The sequence below is a fragment of the Sorghum bicolor genome, chromosome 2, assembly GCF_000003195.3.
Source record: "Sorghum bicolor cultivar BTx623 chromosome 2, Sorghum_bicolor_NCBIv3, whole genome shotgun sequence".
Taxonomy (NCBI): Eukaryota; Viridiplantae; Streptophyta; class Magnoliopsida; order Poales; family Poaceae; genus Sorghum; species Sorghum bicolor.
The window spans coordinates 74808321-74824138 of NC_012871.2; the positions used below are offsets into that span (position 1 = coordinate 74808321).

Consider the following 15818-nt stretch of genomic DNA (forward strand, 5'->3'; position numbering starts at 1 on the left):
GTATGAGTAGCGGGATGTTTTGCAATAGCAACCATAGAGGTACCATTACCATCCTTTCTAAGCATAGTATTATCATTAATTGAAATAGGCTTAGAATTATTACCTAGGGGACATGAATAAGCCATGTGTCCCCTTTCCCGGCATAAGTAGCAACTTCTTTTGGATTGAGCCTTTTCTTCCTTGCTCATGTGTTGCTTCTCATTGCCTTGCCTCTTGAGAGTTGCTTGAGCCTTCTTCTCAAGCTTGGTAGGACACTTCGAGGCAAAGTGTCCATCATTCTTGCACTCAAAGCATTTGATGTGGGAGAGGTCTTTTGATGATCTTGATTGTCTACCTCCCCTTCTTGTCTTCTTTTTCATCATCCCCATGTCACCACCATCTTCATGGTTGATCTTGACTTGAGCTTGGGGCTTCTTTTCATGCTCAACTTGTGGCTTTTGTTGAGGCTTCGTTTGATGCTTCACCAATTGCTTGGTTGGGCACATTGAGGTGAGATGACCCCAAGTGCGACACTTGAAGCACTTAACATGCTTTAACCTCTCTTCTTCCTTCATCTTCTTGAGCTTATCTTTGTTTGGGCAACCATTTGCAAGATGTCCCACTTCATGGCACCGATAGCACATGAAATGAGAAAGCTTCCTCTTTTCTTGCTTTCTTTTGCCCTTTGTCATCTTCTTCTTGAAGCCAAGGCCACATTTGTCACCATAGTTTTTTTGGGTCTTCAATATATTCTCAAAGGTGACTTTTGAGTAGTAGCACCTCTCCAACTTGTTGCTCAAATTCTTCACTTGTTCATTAAGCTCATTGTTCTCCTTCAAAAGGTTAGTCTCACAAGACATAGAAGTAGAACAAGCATCTAAATGTGAAGAACATGGCATAGATAATAAATCATCACAAGAGGTGGATACATGCTTCTTGCCTACATCACAAGGGTTAGTAACACCATAGGATTGATCATTTGACCCAAATGATGAGCTCTCACTAGTTTTAATTTCTTCATTAGAAATCTTCTTAGTGAGAAAAGCATGATCTTTTACCAAGTTTTCATGAGTAACACAAAGTTCCTCATGAACCAATTTTAGCTCCTCATGTGAACAAGTAGTAACATAAAGTAGATGCTTTTGTTGTTCACATGTGGTCTTTAGAAATGAGTTTTCATTTTTGAATTTATTTGTTTTTGCTAGCTCATTTCTTAAAGCTTTTGAGAGTTTGCATACAAGCTCAAAATTTGGACCATCACAATCAATAATCACATCACCAATAGATACCTTAGTGTCATCATGTGACATGAAGCAATGTGGTGATGTAGTAAATGAGCTTGTGGAAGCATCACTCTCATAGCCATCATCTTCATCATCAAGTGTGCATGAGGTAGCATCATCATTTGCATCACTTGTGGCATCATCATCATCCTTGTCAAGTGATCTTGTAGAATGATCATCATCATCTTCACTTGACCATGAGGTGGAGCAATCCTCCACAACCATGGTGTTGTGGTCATGCTCAACATCCGCATGTGCCTCCACATTTGGCACAACATCTTCTTTGGAGATCATCCCATATTTCTCATTGAGAAATACCCAAATCTCATGGGCGGACTTCATATCCATGATCTCACCAAATATATTATCTTTCATAGATGAGTAGAAGATGTTAGTAGCTTGGCAATCAAGATGTAGGCATTTCTTTTGCGCTTGAGTTGCAACCTTTTTATCAATTGCACAAGAAAAGCCCACATCTACGATCCACCATATTTGAGGAGAAATAAATTTAAAATTGCATGTCATCCAATTTCTCCACTGTGCAAAGTGTGTGCCATCAAAAATGTGTGGACACTCAACATCTAGCCCATAAGCCGCCATCCTCTCGGGTCGGTGAAGACCACAAATGAGAGACCTAGCTCTGATACCACTTGAAGGGTCGAGATGGCGGACTAGAGGGGGGGTGAATAGTCCTTTCTAAAACTTATCGCGTCGGCTAACCGAAATAAATGCGGAATTAAAACTATCGGTCTAGCCAAGACTACACCCCTCTATCTAAGTTCTCTAGCACCTTGAAAAGATCCTAAACAAGCAAGCAAGGTGCTACCTTAGCAAGAGCTCACCTAACCAAATCTAGAAGCAAGGTCACACAAACCTATGCAACTAGTACTTTACAAACCGGGAGAGCTCCTACACAAACTAGTGAGGCAAAGCGCACAAAGCCTAAGCTCACTAGCAAGCTCAATAACAAGGCAACTAATGCCAAATTAGAGAGCGCAACTTACTTAGTTACACAAACTAAGCAATGTGACTAACAAGGTTACACAAACCAAGTTAGTCACGCAAGGGAACTACTCCTAGCTACACAAGCAAGAAGGTAACTAGCAAGCTACACAAGCTAACTAATTATAAGAGCAACTACACAAGCACAAGTATATGAATGTAAGAACAAGCTTGTGTTAGGGACTTGCAAACCAACGGGAAAAACAATGTTGACACGATGATTTTCTCCCGAGGTTCACTTGGTTGCCACCAAGCTACGTCCCCGTTGAGACAAGCTCCAAGGTTGCCGCCGGTCCTCTTGCTAGTGGTGACCCACAAGTCACACTCTCCCACGTGGAGTGCTTAACACAAGCTCTAGCACTTGACCCGGCCGGACCACTTGTTGCTCTTCACGTCTCGCTCAACTAGAGTTGCTCTTCGCGATCCCCGCGGGGTGAGCACCGTACCCCTCACAATCTCTTCTCCGGAGCACCGCACAATCTCCTTGCGTGCTTCGACGGAGTCACAAGCCACCAAGCCGTCTAGGAGGTGGCAACCTCCAAGAGTAACAAGCACCACAGGCTTGCAACACGAACACCTAGTGCCACACGATGCAATCTCTCAATGCAACGCACTAGAATCGCTCACTCACACAATCGGATGATCACTATCAAGTATATGTGAGTTAGAGGCTTCACTAGCACTCCCCAAGCATGGACACTAAGTCCCAAGGGTGCTCAGCACCAGCCAAGGCCGGCCACCACTTCTATTTATAGCCCTAAGGGCTAAACTAGCCGTTGCCCCTTCATTGGGCAAAACACGTGGGCACCGGACGCTCACAGGGAGCCACCGGACGCTCCACACCTAGCGTCCGGTGCTCAGCTGACCGCCACGTGTCACTAACCGTTTGAACTCGACCGTTGCCGCCAACGGCTACTGCGCACGCGCGCCTGCACAGCACCACCGGACGCTCTGCAAGTCCACACCGGACGGTCCGGTGCTCACCGGACTCGTGCGCAGAGAGGGTGTCAAACTCGCGACCTCACCGGACGCTGGGCACCGGACGGTCCGGTGCTCACCGGACGCTAACCACCGGACGCTCTCAGAGTGCGTCCGGTGCTTAACCCTAGCAGGGTCAAGCACACCGGACGCTGAGGCCATCGTCCGGTGCTTCCGCACTCAGCGTCCGGTGAGTGTTTCTCAGAGAGAAAAACACTCCCGCGACTTCACCAAATTTCCCACCGGCGCAATAGAAAATATACTCTTATTTTTCTCAAAAGCGCCGAATCCCGCCTCGCAAGCTCGGCGGGAGGGAGAGAGAAACCCACACCTCTCTCAACCCTAGGAACACCACCTCCTTTGTAAAGTGTGCCAACACCAACAAGTGTACACCACCATGTGCAAGTGTGTTAGCATTTTCACAAACATTTTTATCAAAGGAGTTAGCCTCTCAACTTGCCACGCCACTCGATCCTAACACATATGCAAAGTTAGATCGCTCAAGTGGCACTAGATGACCGATATGCAAACAAGTTTGCCCCTCTTGATAGTACGGCCATCTATCCTAAATCCGGTCATAAACTTCTCTACACACCTATGACCGGTGAAATGGAAATGCCCTAGGTTATACCTTTTGCCTTGCGCTTTCCATTCCATCTCCTCAATGTTGATGCAACACATGCACCAACCAATCACTAAATGATATGATCCACTTCATATCATCACGTGACCGTATTGGTTCATCGATCTTGACCTCACTTGCTCTTCACCGTTGCCTTGGTCCATCGGCGCCAAGTCTTGCTCAAGCTTCACCGTCACACGCGGTCCCTCGCTTCAAAGCCTCCGACTTGCCCTTCACTCTTGCAACCGGTCCATCAAGCCAAGCCTCATCTTGATCTTCTCCACCTTGGTCACATGACTCCATGTCATGTCTCATATGCAATGAGCTCCTCCATCATCACATAATCACCTGTGGACTAATCTCCTGTGTATCTCACATAAACACTATTAGTCCACCTAAGTTGTCACTCAATTACCAAAACCAAACAAGGACCTTTCACCGACATCCCCCTGCGAGCCAAGAACAGGTCGCCGAGGGCCTCAACATCTGTAGCCGATAGGTCACCTTGAAGTAGGAGTCATATGAACGCTTGGCCATAGAGGAAGACGACGCTGAATGTTCCAGGAACCCCATCTTTTTCATGAGTAGCAATCCTTCACCGCGCTTAAACGTCGGGATATGGTCCATTTGCTAAGCAGCAATCCGCCTGCTCCTAAGGGGCAAGATTCGCTTGGGCGACGGCTTCTGCTTAGGAGGGGAGCTGATGAGGGGTGGTTGGCTCACCGGTCACCACCATGACCTCCCCGATGAACCTGGCCAGCCACGCCACAACCTTTCTTTGAGGAGGCGAGTCATCCTTTAAGTATTATCTTAGATTTTCGTACTAAGTCAATTTTCTTTTCAAAAATGACTAGATTTATAACTAATATGAGTAACATTTATATCTCCAAATAAATATATTATAAAATACTCGATGGTTAATTTAATAATCATAAGTATTAGTAGTCTCTTATAAGTATATTTAAAAGCTAAGTATGTTTAACTTCTTTTACTCCTTTGTGAAAAAAAGTGATTGCATCGCACGGCCAGGTCCGTCGCATTGCGCATCACGCGAAAGAGCTGAGCGTATCAACCTCGGAATCGGTGCAACACAACCTGCGCAGTGCGCATCCACGCACCAAGGTCGGCCCCAGCGCTCCACAAAAGTCAAAACGGGCTGCCTTTGGCGCCACGCCGATGCGAGGAGCCCGAGCTCGAGACACGGGCCCGCGTCCCAGCAGTTGACCTGCGCTGGAGGCGGGTTGGCGGATGCGGGCAACTGCCACTTGTCCCGCCGCGAAGTCAACGCAAAAAGCCATAAAGAAACGGCAGGCAGTAGTACGTACGTAACTGTGAGGCCTTGTTTAGGCCCTCAATTTTTTTAAATTTTTTGTTAAATCAAATCATACATATAAACATAAAAAATATAGATAAAAAACTAATTAGTTATATAGTTTATTTGTAATTGTAAAATGAATTTTTAAATCTAGTTAATTCATGATTAGATAATAATTAATAACTAAAAATAAAAATACTATACTACTCCCTCCATCCCAAATTGTAAGTCATTTCAAGAATATTGGAAAGTCAAAGTATTTTCACGTTTGACCAAAATTATAGAGAAAAATACTAAGATTTGTAACGTAAAGTGAGTATACTATGAAAACATAATTAAGAAAGAATCTAATGATACTTAGTTAGTACCATAATAATAATTATTTTATAATATAAATTTGGTCAAACTTAAAAAAGTTTGACTCTGCAAGATTCTTGGAATGACTTACAATTTAGGATGGAGGGAGTAGTTAAATTTAAATTTTTTCGTGAAGTAAAAAGACATGAGACAGCCGTAGCACGATCCTGTGTTCTTTTCGCCGCGGCAGGTGATTGGACAGCCTAAAGGCGACTCTAATCTCCGGCACTCCACGTGGATATCAGCAGGTTTGCTCTGTCAGTCATTCAACAGTATTTTTTCTTTCATAATAAATCAGCTATTAGTATTTTCTACCATGACCTAAACAAACAAGGCGGACGTTTCCTGATCTCGTCTGACTAATAGTGTACATCGGGTGCTGTCATTTTCGCGAGAGGGGAAAAAGCACGGTGGTTTCTACTGCTCTCCGCGATGTTTAGCTGAAGAGAATTTTCCTAATTTATTAGGACAAAGGATTTCCATAAAACTGATATAAGAATTATCATAATTGACTTATTTTATTTACATGAGAAACACATTATTCATGAAAAATTATACGAATGGATTTTTACCCGAGTTCATTAGGTGGCTCTAGTAGCACTCCTTATGTGAATTCTCTCGTCCGTGTCGTGCCAAATCATAGGTCTAAGACCTATCTTGGACCCTAATCGTTCTTACATGGACTACAATATCGTTCTCTATGATAAGACATGACTTAAGAGATTTTGTTGACTTGCGTTAGACAGTCTTGTTCTTATAACAATATTCAAAGGTTGTCTCACCTCTGCATGCCAAGGTTTCTTTTCACCATATTTCAAAGAAGACTTAGTTGAGACAAATATTATTACTCAATCCTTCTCAAATTATAAGACATTTGACTTTTTTGACACCAAGTTTGATCACTTATCTTACTCAAATTTGCATGCAAAAAATCACTTTTTTATTGTGCCTTGGATTACTAATAAAAATTCTTCAAAAAAAACTTAAATTTGACATGTTTGCACAAATTATTTGAATAAAATGAGTGGTTAAATTTGAAGTAAAAAAGTCAGATATTTTATAATTTAGGATGAAGGGAGCAATACTGTAGTTTATAAGCTCTAATTTATCGTATGGAAAGACAGTGTCTTTTCTTTGGAATGCGAGTCCTTTTTCTGTTTTTTTGCATTTTTTTCTGAAAAGGTAAACTGATTTATTTGAAACTTTTATGTTACAGAAGCTCAGTTGTGAACTTGTGAATGCCATACCTGGATGACCTCTGTCTCGGAATTCATGGTCAGCTGCGTTCACGTTCTTCTTCTTCTTCTTCTTTATTTAAGAATTGCCCTCACACAACATTTTCTGCCAAAAACTTTTGTTGGGGGTATGTTTAGTTTTTCAAAGAATGCAAAATGCAAAATACTAACTACTTTGGAATGATGAAATACAAAATACTAAATTTTTTAGAGCGGTATTTAGTTCCATCCAAAATACAAAATTTATTGCCCTCATTATGGCCTTATGAACCTCTTTTGGGATTTTTTGGCCTGTCGAGGCTAAAATCCAAAATGGAGAATAACCACTTTTTTGCCAAAAAAATTGTATGATGTTTAGTTTTATTATGCAAAATGATGGACCAAAACTCAATTTTTTTTGAGATGAAAGGGGAACTAAGAGTGTGTTTAGTTCTCCATAAAATACAAAATAACAACTACTTTGGAATGATGCAATACAAAATGCCAAAATTTCCATGGTTATATTTAGTTTCATCTAAAATATAGAATTATTGTCCTCATGAGGGCCTCTTGAGGCTCTTTTGGGTTTTATTTTTATCTTTTGAGGCTAAAATTCAAAATAGAAAATAACTACTTTTTACTAAAATTTTGCATGTTGTTTAGTTCTATTATAAAAAATGATGGACCAAAAACTAAATTTTTTTGGATGAAAAACACCCCTAAACACCCCCTCAAGGACCTAGGAGTATTTCTGAATTCCGTCTTGTTTAGTTCTAAAATATTTTAGATCAAATGCAAATTTTTTTGCTATTTTGCAATTTTGAAAGTAAACCCGTTCAAAATATTTTGACCTTAAACTTTTTGTAAAATTAAATAGGAACTATGGTCTTGTTTAGTTCCAAAACTTTTTACAAAATGGACAGTGTAACACTTTCGTTTGTATTTGACAAATATTATCCAATAATAGAATAATTAGGCTCAAAAGATTCGTCTCGTAAATTACACATAAACTGTGCAATTAGTTATTTTTTATCTATATTTAATACTCTATATATGCGCCGCAAGATTCAATGTGAAGGAGATCTAAAAAGTTTTACAAAATTTTTTAGAAGTGAACACCAAAACCAAAAAATTTTGATGCAAATCTCAAAGTTTTTAATTTTTGAGATTTTTGCAAAATACTTCATGAACTAATAGGCCTTGTTTAGTTCCCAAAAAATTTTGCAAAATTTTTCAGATTCCCCGTCACATCGAATCTTTAGACGCATGCATGGAGTATTAAATATAGACGAAAATAAAAATTAATTGCTTAGTTTGGTCGGAATTGATGAGATGAATCTTTTGAGCCTAGTTAGTACATAATTGGATAATATTTGTCACAAACAAACGAAAGTGCTACAGTACCTATTTTGCAAAATTTTTTGGAACTAAACAAGGCCTAAGCCCAAGTATATGAGGACCAGAAGAGGCTGTAATAGAGGAGCCGTAGGCGAATGTCCCGTCGTCCTCCCTCTTTTTCTCTTCTTCCCGGGAGAGCTCGAGCTCCTCTCGCTGCCTGCCTCGCAGCTCCGCCAGCTAGGCACTAGGCAGCTGGCAGCTGCACCTCCCACCCCAATCTCGCCTCCCTCGCGGGCCATGGCCTCCTCCTCCTCCTCCTCCTCCTCCTGCGACGCCGCGGGCGTGCCGTTCACCCTCCTGGGCGCGCTCATCACCGCCGGTCCCGCCGCCTGGCCGGCCTGCGTCGGCGGCGGTCGCGCCTTCCTCCGGGACTACGCGCGGCGCGGGACCAACGCGCTGCTGTGGGCGGGTCTCCTCGCCGTCACCTGGATCCTGCTCCTCCGCGTCACCGCGCTGCTTCGCCTCTGGGCGCTCGGCTCCCGCATCCCGGGGCCCCGCGCGCTCCTCGCCGACCCCGGACTCGCCGCCGTCTTGCGCGACGGCGGCGACATCACCGGTTGGTGGCCGTTCCTCTCTCCACCTAACTCTTTGTTCATGTTAACATGATTCGGTTCAGTTGGTTGGGTTCAGTTAGCTTGGTGGTTGGTATGGGATTGTGATTTTGCGCGGGTGCGATCTCTGCACTTGGTAAATTTTTCCGTACAGTATGTTTGAGTTACTCGACGCCTACGTGCCATTTGGGTACTGTTCGATTGGGGACTGGATGTGATTGGAGGGAGAGATTAGATTCTTGATTTGTGTAGCTCCTTCCTACTTGAGATGGTGGGCACTAGCTAACTACTTTAGCCCTGATCTGTTGGGGGATTTCTTATTGCTTTTGATTGATTGATGTGGAATTTTGCTTTAGTATAGCGTGATCTGGGTAGGAGTTGACTAGGTGGGATTAGACCATTTGAGGCTGGGGCCTATGCGCTAGCGATCCATGTTCTTTTTTTTTTTGGTTTGGCTGCTACTGGTAATATGAGATGTGATCCGTACAATTGGTGCAACACTGCAAAATTACTTCACTGAGCTTTGATGCTTTGTCCACGCAAGAACTGCACTGGTCATCACAGTTACCTTAAATTGCGATTTATTTCTGCAGGTTCACTGATGATCTGTGATTAACCTTGTCTTGCTGTTTGAATTTTGATCAGAATATTCATATCTTTAATACAATTTTATACTTTAGGATCATAGTGTCTAGATCAGTTCTACTTCTGAGTGGCCAATTCAAAATTTGTCAATTTATTAGGTTTTCTGTTCTTGCCATGATCTAGTTGTAGTATGTATCTTCATCCTGCTCTTTTAGGTTTCCCTCTTATCAGGGGAGAAAAGCAGAAGAGGAAATCAAGTTACTTTTCAAATTCTTTTTATTGACAAATCTTCCTTGGATTTTATCTCTGTCAAGTCTTATAAGTTATACGGACTGATATGCTATTTTTTTTCCTGGGAATGTGCATTTTTTTGTGAGTAGAACTTACTAGGCAAGTAGACCTAACATGGAGGGTGCTGTGTTTTAAATACTACCAGCCAGAAATGGGTATACATAGGTTGCTGCATTATTTTGTTGTTGAATAATATTCGGTCCCATGTGTTCCAGCATTGTTTGTGCTGTTCTTGAGCATGGGCATAGGATGTCCCACTTGAGCACTTTAGAGTCCATGCCATTAAAGCTTCAACTTTGTTCCATCAAATATTCTGTATTGCTAGCAGATTTACTATCGTGAACTAGCAATATACTACTTTATGAGTCTTTACTAATGATGGAAACAATTGTTTGACATTTTAGCCTTATTATGGCAACGATGAGTCGTTCTTTAATAGTATACAGCACATTGAACAATTCTGATATCTTTTCCCTCCGAACTATTTCATTTTGCAGGTTTTCTGTCAAAATTGCATGGGAGATATGGCCCAGTTGTTCGCCTGTGGGTAGGACCCTCTCAGCTACTTGTATCAGTTATAGATCCTACTCTAGTTAAGGAGGTGCTAACAAAGGCTGAAGATAAGTTACCATTGACTGGGAGAACATATAATTTAGCTTGTGGAAAACTTGGCTTATTTGTGTCCTTATTCCAAAAGGTATGCATCTCCATGCAACAAAATCCGTGTGGGCTCTACAGTATTACATTTCTCCTGTTTCTAGTCTGTATTGATGCATTATCACATGTTTATTGGCAGAGGGCATGTTCAATTACTTTTGACCTTTTTATTACTTTTTGTAATCCTTTCGTTCTGCAATTTTAGGTCAAAAGGACAAGAGATTCTCTGAAAATGTTTCTGAATGAAAAAATTACAGTTGGTGCTAGTCAAAGCTCATTTAAAATTATCGATGCTGTCCTGAATAGAATCAACACTATTATGTCCAAGGATTTTATGGACACTAGATCTTTCTCCCAGCACATGGCATTTAATATCATTGGTGCAACCCTTTTGGGTGATGCCTTCTTCGAATGGTCTGACGCTTCTGCTTATGAGGAACTTCTTATGCTGGTCGCAAAGGATGGTTGCTTCTGGGCTTCTTATGCAATTCCACCGTTCTGGAGACCTAGTTATAGGAGGTATCGGACCCTATGTGCTAAGCTGAAGATATTAACAGAGAGCGTTGTCAGAAAATCAAGACAAAATAGTTCACTTAATCATTTTGATCAGAGATCTTATCTGAAAAGTAAAGGGACAGATCCAAATAGACGTGTTTTAGACAACATGATGGCAAGTCATTGTCTCCATGGGGCTATTGGAGGACCACTTAATTCAGAAGAGGAAATATGTGGAAACATCATGGGTTTGATGTTGCATGGTATTTCCGCTTCTGCTAACTTGATTGGTAACATTTTGACAAAGCTTGTCTTGTCCCCAGAATTGCAAGATCAGGTATGTATTGGCTTCTTTATTTTCTCTGTTGCAAACTATTTAAGTTGCTCTCTTGTGATATTAACATTAATGAATGGTTGTTGGTGTTTTCTTATTCAAATGAATACAACTCTCATGGATTTTTTACATGTTAATTGTTTAAATAATAAAGAATCTCATTTTGTGTTGCATTGACTGCATAGAAAGGTTTCTAAAATGTAACTTCACTCACCTTACAATAGTGTGGACAATCTAGAAGGCCCTTCAATCATTATATATATTAGAATGGATGGACCACTATTATCCACCCATATTTTATGTGTGAGTTACACCTCTCCACTCATGCTACTTCTATTTTGCAGCTACATGTGGAGATTGTTTCAGTCTGTAATGAATCATCTAAACTGGAGGTTGACGATCTGCTAAGGATGCAAGTCCTACTTGCTACTGTATGTGAATCTGCTCGCCTTTTGCCTGCTGGACCTCTTCTGCAGCGATGTTCTTTGAAACATGGTATGCATATTTTCTAGACCTTTTGAATGCCTTTACCAATCCTTTTTTTGGTGTGTGTGTCGAGATCATTATGTTTTAAAGTTCAATACTGATTGCTCTGTACATTTAAGCCACAAGAGAAGCTCACAAGTCACCTATAGGCCAGTTTTGATTACCATATGTTTTTCCATTCTGGCTCACTTTGGATTTCATTTTCCTTGAGTCCAGATTTGAAGCTTGGCTCGGGTATAACTGTGCCAGCTCAATCAATACTAGTAGTTCCTTTGCATCTCGTGCAAATGGATGCTTCTGTTTGGGGTGATGATGCTGACCAGTTCAATCCTCATCGGTTCCTTAAAAAGGATGTCGATCTTAGAGGTCTCTCTCGATCCCTCTTCTTTTTACACTTTTCTGTGTTGAGAGATATTTCATTTATGGCATGAAAAAGTATGATTGAATATATAAGCAGCAGGCCGTTTGTAACAGTATTTTGAAGACTATATCCATCACTTCATTATTGTCAGTGTGCATATGGATTAGTCAACATTTGTTAGGCCTTTACTATGTTGCAAGATTCTTGATGATTAATCTCTTGCTTTGTGTCCTTAATATACCGCAGAAATATTTGGAGCACCTAAAGGATCAAATAGGATAAATGTTTTCAGTGAGTGTGCCAAGACCGAATCATTTCTTCCATTTGGTTCTGGGAGTCGAGAATGTGTTGGGCAGAAGTTTGTGGTTCTTGCAATATCGATGTTGATTGCCAGCCTGCTCCGCAGCTATGAGGTTAGTTGCACCGACAACATCCTTCTTGTTTCCTTCTTGATTTTTGTTCATATGGGTTTAAGTGATTCCTTTAAGGCTCCGTTCGTTTGGGGCGATTCGACACCAGGAACGATTCCGGCCCTGGAAAGCTAATATAAATTGAAGTAACGATCCAGCCGTGAATCCTGGGGGTCATTCCCCAGGAAGCAAACCGGGCCTAAGAGAAGTTCAAAAAGTTTTAGCTATTCCCTTCTGATTTTGGGCTTAGCTACAGATTACCCTTTTCATTATAATCTGTGTTTTATTTAAGCTCCTGATGTTATTTGGAACTCGATCTCTCAGGTACATCCTCATCCAAGTTTGTCTAAAGAAATGGACACAGCAGTTGACAGCAGCCACCTTCATATGCCAAACCCTAAGATCATCCTCACCAAAAGAAGGATCTGAAGGGACAGTTTGGCAAACGAAAATCTGGCACACTTACGTTCACTATATTGTTTTTCACTGGTGTTACACCAGTATATGATCTTTACTTTCCTACCGTCGTTTGGACCACGCTGAAGTTTGGAAAAGGCGATACTTTGTGTTGTCGATGTGGAAGTGCTTTTTTTCCTCCGGATTTTTGACAGACCCTGTGTGCTTCGTTGGATCTAGTTTTTGTCAGGTTTTTGGAGCACCCGTGGGGCTGTTAGATCACAGGAGGTGTATGCTGATGTGCATAAACAGACTAGTTTTTTTTTTCAGTTGGGGTTTTCTCCTCCCTCTGTGGGGAATGTAATGTCCAACGCATGATTCACTCGACACATATATATTTATATTATTGTATGTAACTTGCATATAAACATGTGAGGCTGTTGCTTTGACCAGAATTTGCGAAATATATATCTGTTGGAATACCATGCTTGCCCTTTTTCAAGAGGAAGCTGAGGGCCAACGGTTTGCTGGTGGTGCACGGTGCATTTGTCACTGTCAGGTAGGTCTGATATGCATCGGGTCCACCTGTAGGTGACCAAGGTACAGATGAATTGACTGAGGAGGATCTCTTGCTGTTGCCGCTCCTCATCCTCTTTTTTTTTTGGCAGCAAAACCAAATTTTATTAGCAGCATAAAGCTGCAACAAGAGTAAAAGGTTCAAAATTTACATCTTGCAGCCTCTGAAGAAGGGAGCAGCTGCTTGCATGAGAAGGATTGGTACATAGAACATTAAATTAAAAGCTCCTAAAGACAAGTTTGAATGATTGTACGCTTGATTTGCAAGAGAGTGGCCGCTCCTCATCCTCAGCGACGCCTCCAGCTCCAACGGCGTGCTCACGTCACGGGCAACAATATAGCTGGGCCATGGACAGAATATATAATTGGGCCTCTACACAAGTATATTCGAAAGCCCAGCCCACTTAACACGTCACAGTCACCAACTCCACCCAGTGACCCACTCCAGTCTCCAGCCAGCCGCAACTGGTAGCTACAGCAAGAAGATGGTTGCGCTCCTTCGTCCACTCTCCGCCGCCGCCTTCCTCCGCGTCCCCGCCGCGCCGCTCACTGGTTCCGCAGTCGCCGCTAGTGCCGTAGGAGGCAGGCGGTGGAGAAGCGTGAGGGCGAACGCCGGCGGGGGCTGGCTATCCGGGCTGCTGGGCGGCAAGGGCGGCGGCGCGTCCACAGCGATGGCGGTGACGCCGGGGACCGTGAAGGCCGGCGACCCCGTCCTGCACGAGCCCGCGCAGGAGGTGGCGCCGGGGGACGTGCGGTCCGAGAAGGTCCAGGGCATCATCGACCGGATGGTCGACGTCATGCGCAAGGCTCCAGGCGTCGGCCTCGCCGCCCCGCAGATCGGCGTCCCGCTCAGGGTATGGCTGATTCATTCTTCGCCTTGGGAGTTCTATTGCTGGTGTTCGTTCAATCATGAATGGCACCCAATTAATCACCGAAACTGCTGTTCTGTTACAAACATGCTCTGAGAATTAATCATCGAATTACAGATTATTGTTCTCGAGGATACGCAAGAGTACATCAGCTATGCACCCAAGAAGGAAATCGAAGCACAAGATCGCCGTCCTTTTGATCTTCTTGTCGGTACATTTTGCCACATTGTTTTGCAATTCGCCGCCCATTGAACATTGGAACTTTCTCATGCCCTGTGCTTTCCCTTGAACCCAGATTATTATCAACCCCAAGATTAAGAACACAAGTAAAAGAACTGCGCTGTTTTTTGAGGGATGTCTCAGGTACATAATAGAATGCTCCTTTTGTGCAGTATTAACAGTTGTCGATGGTAGTTTGTAACTTTGCATATGGAATTACTTTTATTCTCTGAATACAAAAGCTGCATTGCATTGTGCTAATTGTATTGTGTATGATCTTATGCTTGTTTTCCCGAGATGTCAGTGTTGATGGATATAGGGCGGTCGTGGAGCGGCATCTAGACGTTGAGGTTTCAGGTCTGGACCGAAATGGGAGCGCCATTAAGGTACAGGCCTCAGGATGGCAAGCACGCATCCTCCAGCATGAATGTGATCATCTTGAAGGCACACTGTATGTTGACAGGATGGTCCCAAGAACATTCAGGATTGTTGATAACTTGGATTTGCCGCTTCCTATTGGATGTCCTCAACTAGGTGCAAGATAATGTGGATACCCTGCAATTTTTCCTCATCGAATAGATGTGATTGCTTTGTATTTTTTCTCTCTTTTTTAAAAAAGAAACATAACTTTTCCTGTACAGTATTGCATTTTGCTTTTGTGTCTGTTCAGCTATCCAACCAACAGTAATATTTAAATATGAATTGTTGCTGCCAGCCATTCAACAGTATTTTTCTCTCACAACAAATCAGCTAACAGTATTTTCTACCATGACTTATCAGCCAAACGAACAATCATTAGATTAAAATTAATTATAAAATATGTATCGTTTTTAGTAAATCTATTTGGAAGTGCAAAAGTTGATATTTTTTCTATAAAATTGGTCAACTTTTGGAAAAAATAATTAGTATCAAACATAGAATTTATATCTTTTATTAGGACGCAGGGAGTAAAACATTCTGTATAGCGTGACAGCGAAGTCAAAAGGGCAATCCCACAGGTCAGCATGTGGTGAACCCACGAGATAGTTTCAAGGCTGTGAATGGTCCATCACGCCCCACTCGGCAGTCGGCCTCCTCCGGACTCAGCTCGCCGGTCGGCGCCGCGCCCGCGCGCCCTCACCTGGCGCTGGTGGTTTCTCTTGCGGCCGTCCGGGTCTCTGCCCTTTCCCCTACCCTTTACTTCTATCTAATCTAATCACTGGACGGGCGATTTCTTCTTCCCCCTAGGGTCTTGTTTAGTCCCAATTTTTTTTTTTGCAAAATGGATCGTTTATATTTAACAAATATTATCTAATCATAGACTAACTAAATCTAAAAAATTCATCTCGCAAATTACAGATAAGTTGTGCAATTACTTATTTCTTTTATCTATATTTAATACTCTCATACATGTCTCATAAGATTCGATGTGACGAAGAATCTACACAACTTTACAAACTT

The 15818-nt window shown here is 42.3% G+C and overlaps 2 protein-coding genes across 2 annotated transcripts; both read left to right on the forward strand.

Annotated features, from left to right (window-relative positions):
* LOC8072208 (cytochrome P450 3A9) lies at positions 8237-13166 on the forward strand. Its single transcript, XM_002461074.2, has 7 exons — positions 8237-8704; positions 10073-10272; positions 10438-11064; positions 11406-11556; positions 11764-11913; positions 12155-12321; positions 12643-13166. Exons 1-7 carry the CDS (start codon positions 8386-8388, stop codon positions 12745-12747), a joined length of 1719 nt encoding a protein of 572 aa, XP_002461119.1. The 5' UTR covers positions 8237-8385; the 3' UTR covers positions 12748-13166.
* LOC8073103 (peptide deformylase 1A, chloroplastic) lies at positions 13711-15106 on the forward strand. The gene is made up of 4 exons (XM_002461075.2): positions 13711-14144; positions 14277-14366; positions 14455-14522; positions 14683-15106. Exons 1-4 carry the CDS (start codon positions 13776-13778, stop codon positions 14921-14923), a joined length of 768 nt encoding a protein of 255 aa, XP_002461120.2. The 5' UTR covers positions 13711-13775; the 3' UTR covers positions 14924-15106.

Coding starts and splice junctions, on each gene's coding strand:
- LOC8072208 (XM_002461074.2), top strand. CDS start 8,386: ATGGCCTCCTCCTCCTCCTCCTCCTCCTCCTGCGACGCCGCGGGCGTG. Junction 8,705..10,072: donor CGACGGCGGCGACATCACCG/GTTGGTGGCCGT, acceptor TTCATTTTGCAG/GTTTTCTGTCAAAATTGCAT. Junction 11,065..11,405: donor CCCCAGAATTGCAAGATCAG/GTATGTATTGGC, acceptor TCTATTTTGCAG/CTACATGTGGAGATTGTTTC.
- LOC8073103 (XM_002461075.2), top strand. CDS start 13,776: ATGGTTGCGCTCCTTCGTCCACTCTCCGCCGCCGCCTTCCTCCGCGTC. Junction 14,145..14,276: donor AGATCGGCGTCCCGCTCAGG/GTATGGCTGATT, acceptor ATCGAATTACAG/ATTATTGTTCTCGAGGATAC. Junction 14,523..14,682: donor TTTTTTGAGGGATGTCTCAG/GTACATAATAGA, acceptor CCGAGATGTCAG/TGTTGATGGATATAGGGCGG.